The 15,536-nt window shown below is 36.7% G+C and overlaps 1 protein-coding gene across 1 annotated transcript in view; it reads left to right on the forward strand.

The window, feature by feature from the left end:
* Positions 1–10,503, forward strand: part of LOC116308801 (leucine--tRNA ligase, cytoplasmic) — a 54,150-nt gene extending 43,647 nt beyond the window's left edge. Inside the window, exons 24-35 of the mRNA XM_089038806.1 lie at positions 299–362; positions 729–841; positions 1,266–1,336; positions 5,541–5,703; positions 7,020–7,088; positions 7,631–7,771; positions 8,205–8,426; positions 8,666–8,770; positions 8,855–8,959; positions 9,274–9,474; positions 9,564–9,630; positions 9,877–10,503. Of these exons, the coding sequence (XP_088894932.1) occupies positions 299–362; positions 729–841; positions 1,266–1,336; positions 5,541–5,703; positions 7,020–7,088; positions 7,631–7,771; positions 8,205–8,426; positions 8,666–8,770; positions 8,855–8,959; positions 9,274–9,474; positions 9,564–9,630; positions 9,877–9,938 (1,383 nt within the window). The 3' untranslated portion in view covers positions 9,939–10,503. The remainder of the gene's footprint in view (positions 1–298; positions 363–728; positions 842–1,265; positions 1,337–5,540; positions 5,704–7,019; positions 7,089–7,630; positions 7,772–8,204; positions 8,427–8,665; positions 8,771–8,854; positions 8,960–9,273; positions 9,475–9,563; positions 9,631–9,876) is intronic.
* The last annotated feature ends 5,033 nt before the right edge of the window (positions 10,504–15,536 follow it).

Here is a 15,536-nt window from a genome sequence, read left to right on the forward strand (position 1 = left end):
CTGCGCGCACTCTACCCTGTTTGCTCATGCTTTTCTGTCTTTCAAAAAAACATGAGCAGACAGCGTAGAGCTCGCGCAGTAGCGCGCGTGCACAAAAACAAGCGATGGCAAATGTGATTCTAAAAATAACATCAAACGTCGCCTATGATGGTTACAAGAATGGATATCAGAGATTCCTTCTGTTAGTTTATTTACTCTTGATGTTACCTTTTATTAAGAAAAACACACAGATACGCAGAATAAAGTACGTTTGAAGCAAAGTCTAAATATATGATTTAGTTTATCTTTTATTTTACAGATGTCTAAATCTACTGGGAATTTCCTGACGTTGCGTCAAGCCCTCGACAAGTTCTCTGCTGATGGTAGGTAGATGATTCGTGGAGACAACGAGCTACACAAGAAGCTTGGGCTCCGCGCTTTTAAAGTTTATCTTTTTATGAAAACAAAACTGTGTCTTACCGAGTCGACACTACCTGAAAAACTCCCAAAAAATACAAACGCTGTGAAGAAATTAATTTGAAACCTTCAACTTAAAACTAAATAAAAAAGAATAAAACTAATTTCTATTTCTACAAACAAATGCTGAATCAAACCGCTCTTGAATCTTAAAGTATCTCCACGCGTCTGCCATTTACCCGCCAATTTTCTGGACATGCGCAGTTAAGTATGATTTTTCAATTTTTTGAACATGCGCAAAATACAGTTCTGTCTACATCTTGCCATTTCAGGCATGAGACTGACGCTCGCTGATGCCGGAGATACAATTGAGGATGCAAACTTTGTTGAGAAAATGGCTGACGCTGGAATTCTACGTCTCTATACTTTCCACGAGTGGATTAAGGTGATTTTCCTCCCTCGATTGACACTTCGTGGGAACCCTGTGTTTTATTCAAGCTTTCTGATTGGTTTGAGACTCTTCAATGGCTCCGATTTTAAACCAATCAAAACGCACGCAAGCGCAAATCATCCAATTTGGAAGCAGCCGGTTTGAGTCTTTAAAGATCAATAACAGTACGAACCACGGTCGCTATTCAGTATTCATAAGGCGACGTTTTCAAATTAAATTGAACTTTAGGAACTTGAATGTTATATTGTGAGAAAACGTTACAGGATACAAGCAGATAAAACGGAAAACGTGGTCCCTAAATGTCGCCGTAAATTCAAACAACACGATGAGATTGATTCTCTGATTCTCCTTTTAATTGATCTGAGATTATGATCATTCAAAACATACATTATCTGACGATTTTCTGGCATATTTGCAGGAAATCCTCGAGGCCAAAGACTCCCTGCGGACAGGAGATGCTAGTTCATTCAACGATCGCGTGTTTGATAGGTACGAGTGATCGTTCTTCGTTCGTGTCTGTTTTTGTCTGTTTACGATCATAGCGCTGGACTTTCAGTCGGACAATAAATCAGGAATGCAGATTTCAAAACGAAGATTGAAATAGAAAGCAATTGGTGCAGCTGCCTTAGACTTTACGTCTGCCATCGACCGACTACCCGGATGAATCTGTAATAACAAATTACCGATATGTTATAAGAACAATCAATCCGAATGGCCCCAAGAGCCGTCTGGTAATGAATCGGTAAATAGCAGATCCCTGGAGCCTATCAGATGGGGTGTTTTTATGGTCGTCGGTGGTCGAGGGCAAATGGAATAACAACACATGATGGATCCCATATGATTTAACAATCACGTTCACACGTTGCATATTAATTAAAACACTCACAGTTGACGTGTAAACCACACATTCCTTGTGAAACAGAATCACGTTTCACCGGTGCATACTAATATCATTAAAACACTTACAGTTATCGTGTAAACCACACATTCCTTGTGAAACAGAATCACGTTCACACGTTGCATATTAATTAAAACACTTACAGTTGACGTGTAAACCACACATTCCTTGTGAAACAGAATCACGTTCACACGTTGCATATTAATTAAAACACTTACAGTTGACGTGTAAACCACACATTCCTTGTGAAACAGAATCACGTTTTACATGTTGCATATAATATCATTAAAACAATTACAGTTATCGTGTAAACCACACGGTCCTTGTGAAACAGAATCACGTTTCACACGTTGCATATAATATCATTAAAACACTTACAGTTATCGTGTAAACCACACATTCCTTGTGAAACAGAATCACGTTCACACGTTGCATATTAATTAAAACACTTACAGTTATCGTGTAAACCACACATTCCTTGTGAAACAGAATCACGTTTTACATGTTGCATATAATATCATTAAAACACTCACAGTTATCGTGTAAACCACACATTCCTTGTGAAACAGAATCACGTTTCACACGTTGCATATTAATATCATTAAAACACTCACAGTTATCGTGTAAACCACACATTCCTTGTGAAACAGAATCACGTTGCATATTAATTAAAACACTCACAGTTGACGTGTAAACCACACATTCCTTGTGAAACAGAATCACGTTTTACATGTTGCATATAATATCATTAAAATAATTACAGTTATCGTGTAAACCACACAGTCCTTGTGAAACAGAATCACGTTCACACGTTGCATATTAATTAAAACACTTACAGTTGACGTGTAAACCACACATTCCTTGTGAAACAGAATCACGTTTACACGTTGCACACTAATATCATTAAAATACTTTCAGTTATCGTGTAAACCACACAGTCCTTGTGAAACAGAATCACGTTTTACATGTTGCATATAATATCATTAAAATACTTTCAGTTATCGTGTAAACCACACATTCCTTGTGAAACAGAATCACGTTTCACACGTTGCACACTAATATCATTAAAATACTTTCAGTTATCGTGTAAACCACACATTCCTTGTGAAACAGAATCACGTTCACACGTTGGACACTAATATCATTAAAATACTTTCAGTGATCGTGTAAACCACACATTCCTTGTGAAACAGAATCACGTTTCACACGTTGCATATTAATTAAAACACTCACAGTTGACGTGTAAACCACACATTCCTTGTGAAACAGAATCACGTTTCACACGTCGCATATTAATATCATTAAAACACTCACAGTTATCGTGTAAACCACACATTCCTTGTGAAACAGAATCACGTTTCACACGTTGCATATTAATATCATTAAAACACTTACAGTTATCGTGTAAACCACACATTCCTTGTGAAACAGAATCACGTTCACACGTTGCATATTAATTAAAACACTTACAGTTGACGTGTAAACCACACATTCCTTGTGAAACAGAATCACGTTTACACGTTGCACACTAATATCATTAAAATACTTTCAGTTATCGTGTAAACCACACAGTCCTTGTGAAACAGAATCACGTTTTACATGTTGCATATAATATCATTAAAATACTTTCAGTTATCGTGTAAACCACATATTCCTTGTGAAACAGAATCACGTTTCACACGTTGCACACTAATATCATTAAAATACTTTCAGTTATCGTGTAAACCACACATTCCTTGTGAAACAGAATCACGTTCACACGTTGCACACTAATATCATTAAAATACTTTCAGTGATCGTGTAAACGACACATTCCTTGTGAAACAGAATCACGTTTCACACGTTGCATATTAATTAAAACACTCACAGTTGACGTGTAAACCACACATTCCTTGTGAAACAGAATCACGTTTCACACGTCGCATATTAATATCATTAAAACACTCACAGTTATCGTGTAAACCACACATTCCTTGTGAAACAGAATCACGTTTCACACGTTGCATATTAATATCATTAAAACACTCACAGTTGACGTGTAAACCACACATTCCTTGTGAAACAGAATCACGTTTCACACGTTGCATATTAATTAAAACACTCACAGTTGACGTGTAAACCACACATTCCTTGTGAAACAGAATCACGTTTTACATGTTGCATATAATATCATTAAAATAATTACAGTTATCGTGTAAACCACACAGTCCTTGTGAAACAGAATCACGTTCACACGTTGCATATTAATTAAAACACTTACAGTTCACGTGTAAACCACACATTCCTTGTGAAACAGAATCACGTTTACACGTTGCACACTAATATCATTAAAATACTTTCAGTTATCGTGTAAACCACACAGTCCTTGTGAAACAGAATCACGTTTTACATGTTGCATATAATATCATTAAAACACTTACAGTTATCGTGTAAACCACACGATCCTTGTGAAACAGAATCACGTTTCACACGTTGCATATAATATCATTAAACACTTACAGTTATCGTGTAAACCACACATTCCTTGTGAAACAGAATCACGTTCACACGTTGCATATTAATTAAAACACTTACAGTTGACGTGTAAACCACACATTCCTTGTGAAACAGAATCACGTTTTACATGTTGCATATAATATCATTAAAACACTTACAGTTATCGTGTAAACCACACGGTCCTTGTGAAACAGAATCACGTTTCACACGTTGCATATAATATCATTAAAACACTTACAGTTATCGTGTAAACCACACATTCCTTGTGAAACAGAATCACGTTTACACGTTGCATATTAATATCATTAAAACACTTACAGTTGACGTGTATACCACACATTCCTTGTGAAACAGAATCACGTTTTACATGTTGCATATTAATATCATTAAAACACTTACAGTTATCGTGTAAACCACACATTCCTTGTGAAACAGAATCACGTTTACACGTTGCATATTAATATCATTAAAACACTTACAGTTATCGTGTAAACCACACATTCCTTGTGAAACAGAATCATATTTACACGTTGCATATTAATTAAAACACTCACAGTTGACGTGTATACCACACATTCCTTGTGAAACAGAATCATGTTTTACATGTTGCATATTAATATCATTAAAACACTCACAGTTATCGTGTAAACCACACATTCCTTGTGAAACTTTATTATTGGTAATATTACATTGTGCTCCAAAACTGTATATTTTGTTGTTCGCGTTCGTTAGTGGTGGTGGTGGTGTGTCGTGGTTGTTGTGGGTGTTGCGGTTATTTGTTTTATTGACAACATGATGATGATGGCGATGAAAATGATGGCACCTGTGATAATGAAGGTGATGGTGATATATACATACATAAATGTTTTAATGTGTCAGTCTTCTAGCACTGATCGGGGACACTAATGATGATGATAACTATGATAAAGAAAATGATTTACTGAAGTTGTAGTTGATTCTGGTGATGGTGGTAATGTTGATAATGATGGTGATGATGGTGGTGATCTTGGCGGTGGTGGTAGTGTGGTGATGATGGCGGTGGTGTTGATAATGATGGTGATGATGGTGGTGATCTTGGCGGTGGTGGTAGTGTGGTGATGATGGCGGTGGTGTTGATGTTGATGGTGGTGGTGGTGATGGTGGTTATCTTGGTGATGTTGATGGTGGTGGTACTGATGGTGGTGTTGGTGATGTTGATGGTGGTGATGGTGGCAATGATATTTAAAAATGCTTCTTACTAAAGCCACTCCCTTTTTATCACAGTTTTCAAACATCTAACAGCATACATAATATTTTTAGTGAAATCAACCGAGCTATTCGTATGACGGAGGCGAACTACGAAAACATGATGTACCGTGAGGCCTTGAAGACCGGGTTTTACGAGCTCCAAGCAGCACGTGACAAGTACAGAGAAGTGTGCACTAAAGGCATGCACAGAGATCTTGTGTTCAGATTCATCGAGGTAGAAAATCACCTGCTTATTTTTTCACTGAGAATAATTCAATGTTATCAAATCCTTAAAAACCCTGGACAGATCTAAGTCAGGGCACCGTATAGTAGTAATAAGTTATGCGTTCGGTGTGTATATTATGAAGTAGAGAGAATAAGAGAAAAATATCAAATGCCCTTGGCAGGATTCGAACCCACGTAATAACTTATAACGCATAACTTATTACTACTATACTATGTCTAATCTTTGCGTACATATTTACGGTGTTCAACTTATCTATAGAGAAAAAATATCGCTCTGGGATCCTCACGATTACCCTACATTTCATATTCTGGCTGCGTTACCAGCGTGGTTGGTCCTTGTAGTGTAGTGGTTAACACATCGGACTAGAATACCGAAGTCAGGGCACCGCTAACTCACAGATCGAACCCCGAAACAGCCTCTGGGCTGATCTAAGTCTGGGCATAGCAAACTCACAGATGGAATCCTGAAACAACCTCTGGGTTGACCTGATTTCCGAGGGAACCAGTGGCTAGCAAACCTGTGCCCTCATTCCCTTATCAAATTGGAATTTAGAAAATGGCCAGAGAACCCGGAGAAATGCGCTCAAATTACGAGAGAAAGCCAACAAGGTACTTTACTGAAATGTGAAAGCGATCAGTACCATCACAGCGTTAAGAGGTGGCGCATTAGCAACGCACACTACCTATGATTCCCTTAAGTCATGATCAGTACCATCACAACGTTAAGAGGTGGGGCATTAGCAACGCACACTACCTATGATTCCCTTAAGTCACGATCAGTACCATCACAGCGTTAAGGTGGGGCATTAGCAACGCACACTACCTGTGATTCCCTTAAGTCACGATCAGTACCATCACAGCGTTAAGAGGTGGCGCATTAGCAACGCACACTACCTGTGATTCCCTTAAGTCACGATCAGTACCATCACAACGTTAAGAGGTGGGGCATTAGCAACGCACACTACCTATGATTCCCTTAAGTCATGATCAGTACCATCACAGCGTTAAGAGGTGGGGCATTAGCAACGCACACTACCTGTGATTCCCTTAAGTCACGATCAGTACCATCACAACGTTAAGAGGTGGGGCATTAGCAACGCACACTACCTGTGATTCCCTTAAGTCAGGGCATAGAAATAAAATGTAGAGTTTTGGTTTTGCGTAAACTGATTCGATAAGCAGTGATATCGCACTGTCATTGGTCCAAAGGATGCCTTCAATTACGTGCCGTGCCGTTTGACATAGATACGAAATCTCAGATGGTTCACGTATGTAAGTCTGATGTTGTTTCTTCATGATATTCAGGTCCAGACACTCCTGCTCTCTCCCATTTGTCCCCACCTTTGTGACCACATCTGGCGAAAGATAGACAAAGTGAGTTTAATATATATATATTTTAAAAGCGATGACTGAGTAAGAAGTATTGATACAATGACCGGCTCGATTGGATGCGTTGATCATGCTTTTTACTGCCATCACGAGTTTGTTTTAAAACCTATCCTCAAATAACCTTTGAATAAAAAAAAATTTATCAAAGTTTTAGGTTGTTAGAAAATTTAAAAATATCCTTACTTCTGCTCTTTCTTTTTATTTATAAATCCATGTAAATCAATAGTCCACTTCCGATATATGCTACGCTTGTCACACAGAAAAGATTTTAGTACGAGGCTACGTACGAAATTAAGTTGTTTTTTTTTTCATTTTTCATGAATCACTTAGCATTATGCCTCGCATTTAAACATTTGTGCTTGACATGCGAATCATATCTCGGTAGTGGACTATTGGAATCAATTTTAGGATTCTTGCAGATAAACCAATGCAGCTTAACCTAGATAGGTTGTGCTGGTTAGTATATATTTTAATATTTAACGACTTCTCTAATCTTCACACCTGTTCTTCGTTTTGTTGTATTGTAGAGTGGAAGCATCGTGGACGCGTCATGGCCTGTTATCGGAAAAGAAGACGAAGTTCTCTTACAAGCATCTGCATACTTAGAGAATATTACTCACGATATGCGACTGAGGATTAAGAACTTAATAGCACAACAGGCCAAGAAGGTAAAATATATATACTATCTCGTATTCCACAGCGAAAACTGTGCAATTGCCGCGCGTGGCGTCATTGGTAACAGGGTTAGTTCTGATGGATGTTGCAAGGAGTTTTAGAATGTCACTCCGACAAATCATGCATCGTAAAACATCACATGACCCGGCCAACAGCGCTTAAAATGAACATGTTCCGTTAGCTGACAGCTTAATAATAATAAAGCTTTGTTACAGTAATGACGTCGATTGGTATTAACAGCTCACCACAAGAGAATACAACAAAAGATGAATTAAGACGACACATCGATCAGCTTTAACCATAAAAGAAAGACAAACACACGAAACTCTAGATATTTTCCGTCATCTTTGTTTTGTTTTGCCTCCTGGCAAGATGGCCGTCGTATTGTTGAAGTAGTCCTTTAATGTCATGTTTTCTTATTCACAGCACAAGGGAGGCTCACCACCACCCAAGCCAAACCATGGTGTCATCTACGTGGCTAGTTCATTCCCTGCCTGGCAGCACACTACACTCACGATCATGAAGAATCTGTACAATGCTAACAATGGATCGTTCCCAGACAATCGAGAGATTATGACCGCTCTGAAAGATAAACCAGAGGTTAAGAAATACATGAAGAAGCTGATGTCTTTTGTGCAGTTTGTGAGGGTAAGTGAACGAGGCTAAACCTCATACGTACATTTTTTGTAATCATCACCATCATCTTCATCATCAACTTCTAAATTTCCAATTCGAAAAGAATGATTTAGTTGATAATGTAACTTGAATGTAGCACTGTCGTGTGATTAGATAGGGAACAATTACTTGGTTTTTTATTTATTCAGAACAAATCCAATGATACCAAGTCCACTTCACTTCACTTCATCTTTCTTTCATGTGTTTTTTAGGGCAGTGTGGAAAAAGATGGATTGTCAGCCATGGACACAACTCTGCCATTTGACGAGAAACAAGTTCTGCTTGATAATCAACAATACCTTGAAAAATCCCTAGGGGTAAGTAATGATTTATATTGCTACTACCACCAGGGCTTTCCATACTTGTTATTCACCAAGTGCTTCTTGTTTTCTTTCTTGCAGCTGTCACGTGTTGAAATCAAATCATCCAGTGAAGCAGATGCAAAAATCCAAGAAGATTCAGCTCCTGGGAAACCAATTACAGTGTTCACGACTCAAGAAGGTTTGGTAAGTTGAGAAAAGTAGAAAGAAAAATAGTCTTCATGAATGATACATGAACTTTATTCATGCAGCAACTATGTTGACTTGAACAATAGATTCTCCCCACCAAGCCGTGCATTCGGCTGTAGGTTTTCCCAGTCAGGCGTTTCAGGACGAGGTAACGCGGGTCTTAAACAAAAGATTTTACCTTAATGGCACTGTCTAGTGATGGCCATTAATTCATTTACAAGGAGTGGTTACAGGCGTCCAATAAAGAGATTAAATGGAGCAATGTTTCTCAAATTGTTTTCCTATGCTTTATCTTTGTGTCGTTTTTTCAGACAAATGGCATTGCAAACGATGTTGACAAGACTCCTCTGGCCGCAGACACAACTCCTCTTGTGACCCCTGTATGTAGATACGTCAATGTTCAGCTAGTAGGGACAAAACCAGCTTGTGGAGCCAAAGGACAAATTGCTACAATACTACTGGAGAATCCTAAGGGAGAGTTTATTCTTACTCAACATCAGTTAGTTGATCAGGTTAGTGTATATTCGTATGTGTTTCGCACTTTATCTTTTGCTTAATAGACGTTTAACAACTTGGTATTCAACCTTTTTTGTTAAATCAGGTTAAATCTGTGTTTGGGCTTCGTGATAGGAAGCTAGCGCTGTGCTCTTCTTCAGCATGTGATGAAGGTTAGCCTATTTATACATCATTGCCATCCACAGTTACAGATATAGTGATTTCACTTTATCTCCTTCTCTACACCTCTTTTCTCGTTTGTTATTTCCCTATACGTTTATTATTTCCCTATAAGATTGCCGTTACCGATGTTAGATCATGTGCTGTATTCTAAAAATCTCCTCTACTTGCCTCCAAGATCATCATAATTTCCAACCATTAAAGTTACCTAAAAACCATGTATTATTTTATTTTTTCAGTTCTCAGTGGAGAAGTTCTACATCTACATGGCAAGACTATCTATGCATGTATCAAAATATAGTTAATTTTACTCTGTACAGGTAGACTGCAAACCATATATCCGTGTGAAAAAGTTAACAAAATTACGTACAAATTAGTGCAAAGTTTTAAAGGTATACAATCTACTGAGGTCTACTGAACTTACTAATTTGTGTGGCTTTGTACAACGTTTTCACGAATATATTGAATGCACTCCTAGTGTCCATGTCATAAATAACAAGCACAAGTAAAATCAACAGAATTCATCGTGACTTTATTGAAAACCATTTTGGCGTTCCAGTTGCCAGACTTCGATTCTAAGAAACCACTTTGAATACGGGTGCTAAGCAGCCAAGCAATATTTTCTCTTCGAAGACAACCTCGTATTTTTACATAGAAATGTAGTCAAATCATTATTACATTACAGTTTCCTTTCTTAAACACTTCTATTCATAGCCCAGTAACTTTGCTTCCAAAACAAGATTAACACATAGGTAGTATAAATCGTCTGTCAAAAACTTATTCTCAGTTTAAAAACTTTAATGGAATACATGCTTCCTATCAACTTATCTCTGCAGTATAATAAAATATATCAAATAGCTACTTCATCAGACTCTATTTATTCTCCCCTCTTAAACATATCATAACTGAAAATAAATCAAAACCATAGGCTATAGTCAGTGCTTTTTGCTCAAAAATGGCCAAAAATGACCTATTTTGTATCCTTCATAAATAATGGATATATTTTGAAAAGGTGTAAAAATGGTCCAAAATCGATCAAAACCATTGGCTATAGTCCATCCTTTTTGCTCAAAAATGGCCAAAAATGACCTATTTTGCATCCTTCATGAATAATGCATATCTTTATAAAAGGTGTGAAAATGGTCTAAAATCGATAAAAACCATGGGCTATAGTCAGTGCTTTTTGCTCAAAAATGGCCAAAGATGACCTATTTTGTATCCTTCATAAATAATGGATATATTTTGAAAAGGTGTGAAAATGGTCCAAAATCGATCAAAACCATGGGCTATAGTCCATACTTTTTGGCAAAAAATGGCCTATTTTGCATTCTTCATGAAAAATGCATAACTTTTGAAAAGGTGTGAAAATGGTCTAAAATCGATCAAAACCATGGGCTATAGTCCATGCTTTTTGCTCAAAAATGGCCAAAATTGACTATTTTGCATCCTTCATGAATAATGGATATATTTTGAAAAGGTGTGAAAATGACCAAAAATCGATCAAAACCATGGGCTATACTCCATCCCTTTTGGCCAAAAATGGCTAAAAATGAGCTATTTTGCATCCTTCATGAATAATGCATATCTTTTGAAAAGGTGTGAAAATGGTCCAAAATCGATCAAAACCATGTGCTATAGTAAGTGCTTTTTGCTCAAAAATGTCCAAAAATGAGCTATTTTGCATCCTTCATGAATAATGCATATCTTTATAAAAGGTGTGAAAATGGTCCAAAATCGATTAAAACCATGGGCTATAGTCAGTGCTTTTTGCTCAAAAATGGCCAAAAATGAGCTATTTTGCATCCTTCATGAATAATGCATATCTTTATAAAAGGTGTGAAAATGGTCCAAAATCGATCAAAACCATGGGCTATAGTCCATGCTTTTTGCTCAAAAATGGCTAAAAATGACCTATTTTGCATCCTTCATGAATAATGCATAACTTTTGAAAAGGTGTGAAAATGACCAAAAATCGATCAAAACCATGGGCTATACTCCATCCCTTTTGGCCAAAAATGGCTAAAAATGAGCCTATTTTGCATCCTTCATGAATAATGCATATCTTTTGAAAAGGTGTGAAAATGGTCCAAAATCGATCAAAACCATGTGCTATAGTAAGTGCTTTTTGCTCAAAAATGTCCAAAAATGAGCTATTTTGCATCCTTCATGAATAATGCATATCTTTATAAAAGGTGTGAAAATGGTCCAAAATCGATTAAAACCATGGGCTATAGTCAGTGCTTTTTGCTCAAAAATGGCCAAAAATGACCTATTTTGTATCCTTCATGAATAATGCATATCTTTATAAAAGGTGTGAAAATGGTCCAAAATCGATCAAAACCATGGGCTATAGTCCATACTTTTTGGCAAAAAATGGCCTATTTTGCATTCTTCATGAAAAATGCATAACTTTTGAAAAGGTGTGAAAATGGTCTAAAATCGATCAAAACCATGGGCTATAGTCCATGCTTTTTGCTCAAAAATGGCCAAAATTGACTATTTTGCATCCTTCATGAATAATGGATATATTTTGAAAAGGTGTGAAAATGACCAAAAATCGATCAAAACCATGGGCTATACTCCATCCCTTTTGGCCAAAAATGGCTAAAAATGAGCTATTTTGCATCCTTCATGAATAATGCATATCTTTTGAAAAGGTGTGAAAATGGTCCAAAATCGATCAAAACCATGTGCTATAGTAAGTGCTTTTTGCTCAAAAATGTCCAAAAATGAGCTATTTTGCATCCTTCATGAATAATGCATATCTTTATAAAAGGTGTGAAAATGGTCCAAAATCGATTAAAACCATGGGCTATAGTCCATGCTTTTTGCTCAAAAATGGCCAAAAATGACCTATTTTGCATCCTTCATGAATAATGCATATCTTTATAAAAGGTGTGAAAATGGTCCAAAATCGATCAAAACCATGGGCTATAGTCCATGCTTTTTGCTCAAAAATGGCTAAAAATGACCTATTTTGCATCCTTCATGAATAATGCATATCTTTTGAAAAGGTGTGAAAATGGTCCAAAATCGATCAAAACCATGGGCTATACTCCATCCCTTTTTGCTCAAAAATGTCCAAAAATGAGCTATTTTGCATCCTTCATGAATAATGCATATCTTTTGAAAAGGTGTGAAAATGGTCCAAAATCGATCAAAACCATGGGCTATAGTCCATGCTTTTTCCTCAAAAATGGCTAAAAATGACCTATTTTGCATCCTTCATGAATAATGCATATCTTTATAAAAGGTGTGAAAATGGTCTAAAATCGATCAAAACCATGAGCTATAGTCCATCCTTTTTGCTCAAAAATGGCCAAAAATGAGCTATTTTGCATCCTTCATAAATAATGCATATCTTTTGAAAAGGTGTGAAAATGGTCCAAAATCGATCAAAACCATGGGCTATAGTCCATGCTTTTTGCTCAAAAATGGCTAAAAATGACCTATTTTGCATCCTTCATGACTAATGGAAATATTTTGAAAAGGTGTGAAAATGGCACAAAATCGATCAAAACCAAGGGCTATAGTCCATCCTTTTTGGCCAAAAATGGCTAACAATGACCTATTTTGCATCCTTCATGAATAATGCATAACTTTTGAAAAGGTTTGAAAATGGTCCAAAATCGATCAAAACCATGGGCTATAGTCAGTGCTTTTTGCTCGAAAATGGCCAAAAATGACTTATTTTGCATCCTTCATGAATAATGCATATCTTTTGAAAAGGTGTGAAAGTGGTCCAAAATCGATCAAAACCATGGGCTATAGTCAGTGCTTTTTGGCCAAAAATGGCCAAAATGGCCATAATGACCTATTTGGTATCCTTCATAAATAATGGATATATTTTGAAAAGGTGTGAAAATGGTCCAAAATCGATCAAAACCATGAGCTATAGTCCATCCTTTTTGGCCAAAAATGGCTAATGATGACGTATTTTGCATCCTTCATGAATAATGCATAACTTTTGAAAAGGTTTGAAAATGGTCCAAAATCGATCAAAACCATGGGCTATAGTCCATGCTTTTTGCTCAAAAATGGCTAAAAATGACCTATTTTGCATCCTTCATGAATAATGCATATCTTTATAAAAGGTGTGAAAATGGTCCAAAATCGATCAAAACCAAGGGCTATAGTCCATCCTTTTTGTCCAAATATGGCCAAAAATGACCTATTTTGCATCCTTCATGGATAATGGATATATTTTGAAAAGGTGTGAAAATGGTCCAAAAGCGATCAAAACCATGGGCTACAGTCCATCCTTTTTGGCCAAAAATGGCTAAAAATGACCTATTTTGCATCCTTCATGAATAATGCATATCTTTATAAAAGGTGTGAAAATGGTCCAAAATCGATCAAAACCATGGTCTATAAGTCCATGCTTTTTGCTCAAAAATGGCCAAAAATGAGCTATTTTGCATCCTTCATGAATAATGCATATCTTTATAAAAGGTGTGAAAATGGTCCAAAATCGATCAAAACCATGGGCTATAGTCAGTGCTTTTTGCTCAAAAATGCCAAAAAATGACCTATTTTGTATCCTTCATAAATAATGAATATATTTTGAAAAGGTATGAAAATGGTCCAAAATCGATCAAAACCATGGGCCATAGTCCATGCTTTTTGCTCAAAAATGGCCTATTTTGCATTCTTCATGAAAAATGCATAACTTTTGAAAAGGTGTGAAAATGGTCCAAAATCGATCAAAACCATGGGCTATAGTCCATGCTTTTTGCTCAAAAATGGCCTATTTTGCATTCTTCATGAAAAATGCATAACTTTTGAAAAGGTGTGAAAATGGTCTAAAATCGATCAAAACCATGGGCTATAGTCCATGGTTTTTGCTCAAAAATGGCCAAAAATGACCTATTTTGCATCCTTCATGAATAATGGATATATTTTGAAAAGGCGTGAAAATGGCCCAAAATCGATCAAAACCATGGGCTATAGTCCATCCTTTTTGGCCAAAAATGGCTAAAAATGACGTATTCTGCATTCTTCATGAATAATGCATATCTCTATAAAAGGTGTGAAAGTGGTCCAAAATCGATTAAAACCATGGGCTATAGTCAGTGCTTTTTGGCAAAAAATGGCCAAAAATGAGCTATTTTGCATCCTTCATGAATAATGGATATATTTTGAAAAGGTGTGAAAATGGTCCAAAATCGATCAAAACCATGGTAAGGAAGGAAGGAAGGAAGGAAGGAAGGAAGCTTCTTTATTTTGCCACGGTAAAAACATCAGTCGATTGCCTAAAAATATTTAAAAGTAAAGATTTACGATTAAAAAGCTAGTTACTGTTTTACATGTTTGCCGTGGAGCCCTTAGTTACAACTTTTCTTACTGTACAAACTATCAATTTCCGTTTTAAATTTTCGTACTGACTTGACCTCTTTTATATTTAACGGTAGGTCATTCCACAATTTTGCCCCACTATAGCTGAATGATCGTTTTAGATATTCAGTGTGTGGCTTAGGTATTGACAGTTTATGATCATGATTTCGAAGGTTGTATTTAGTATGGTAGTCGGAGAAAAGGTTTTGTAAGTAAACTGGTGTACGTCCCTGCATCGTCTTAAACATTAGTAGGGCTTTTAGTTTTTTACGACGAACTGCAAGTGTATCCCAGTTTAATTGGTCAAGGAGATGGCTAGATCTTATGTCATAGTTAGATCTTGTGATAACTCTAGCCGCTCGATTTTGACGCTTTTGTAGTTGAACGCATAGTTTATCACTTAATCCATCCCAAACTGCACTACAATAGTCCAGTTTGGGTAGAATTAAGGCTTCGTAGATTTGGATGGCACTATCGGTCGAAATAAATGGGCGAACACGTTTTAGAGCCCCTATACTTGAAGAGATTTTCTTCGAAATGTTGTTAACATGTTCTGACCAATTAA

The sequence above is a fragment of the Actinia tenebrosa genome, unplaced genomic scaffold (assembly GCF_029948245.1).
Source record: "Actinia tenebrosa isolate PJP-AT-01 unplaced genomic scaffold, QUT_ActTen_1.0 PGA_scaffold6__47_contigs__length_16458017, whole genome shotgun sequence".
Lineage (NCBI taxonomy): Eukaryota > Metazoa > Cnidaria > Anthozoa > Actiniaria > Actiniidae > Actinia > Actinia tenebrosa.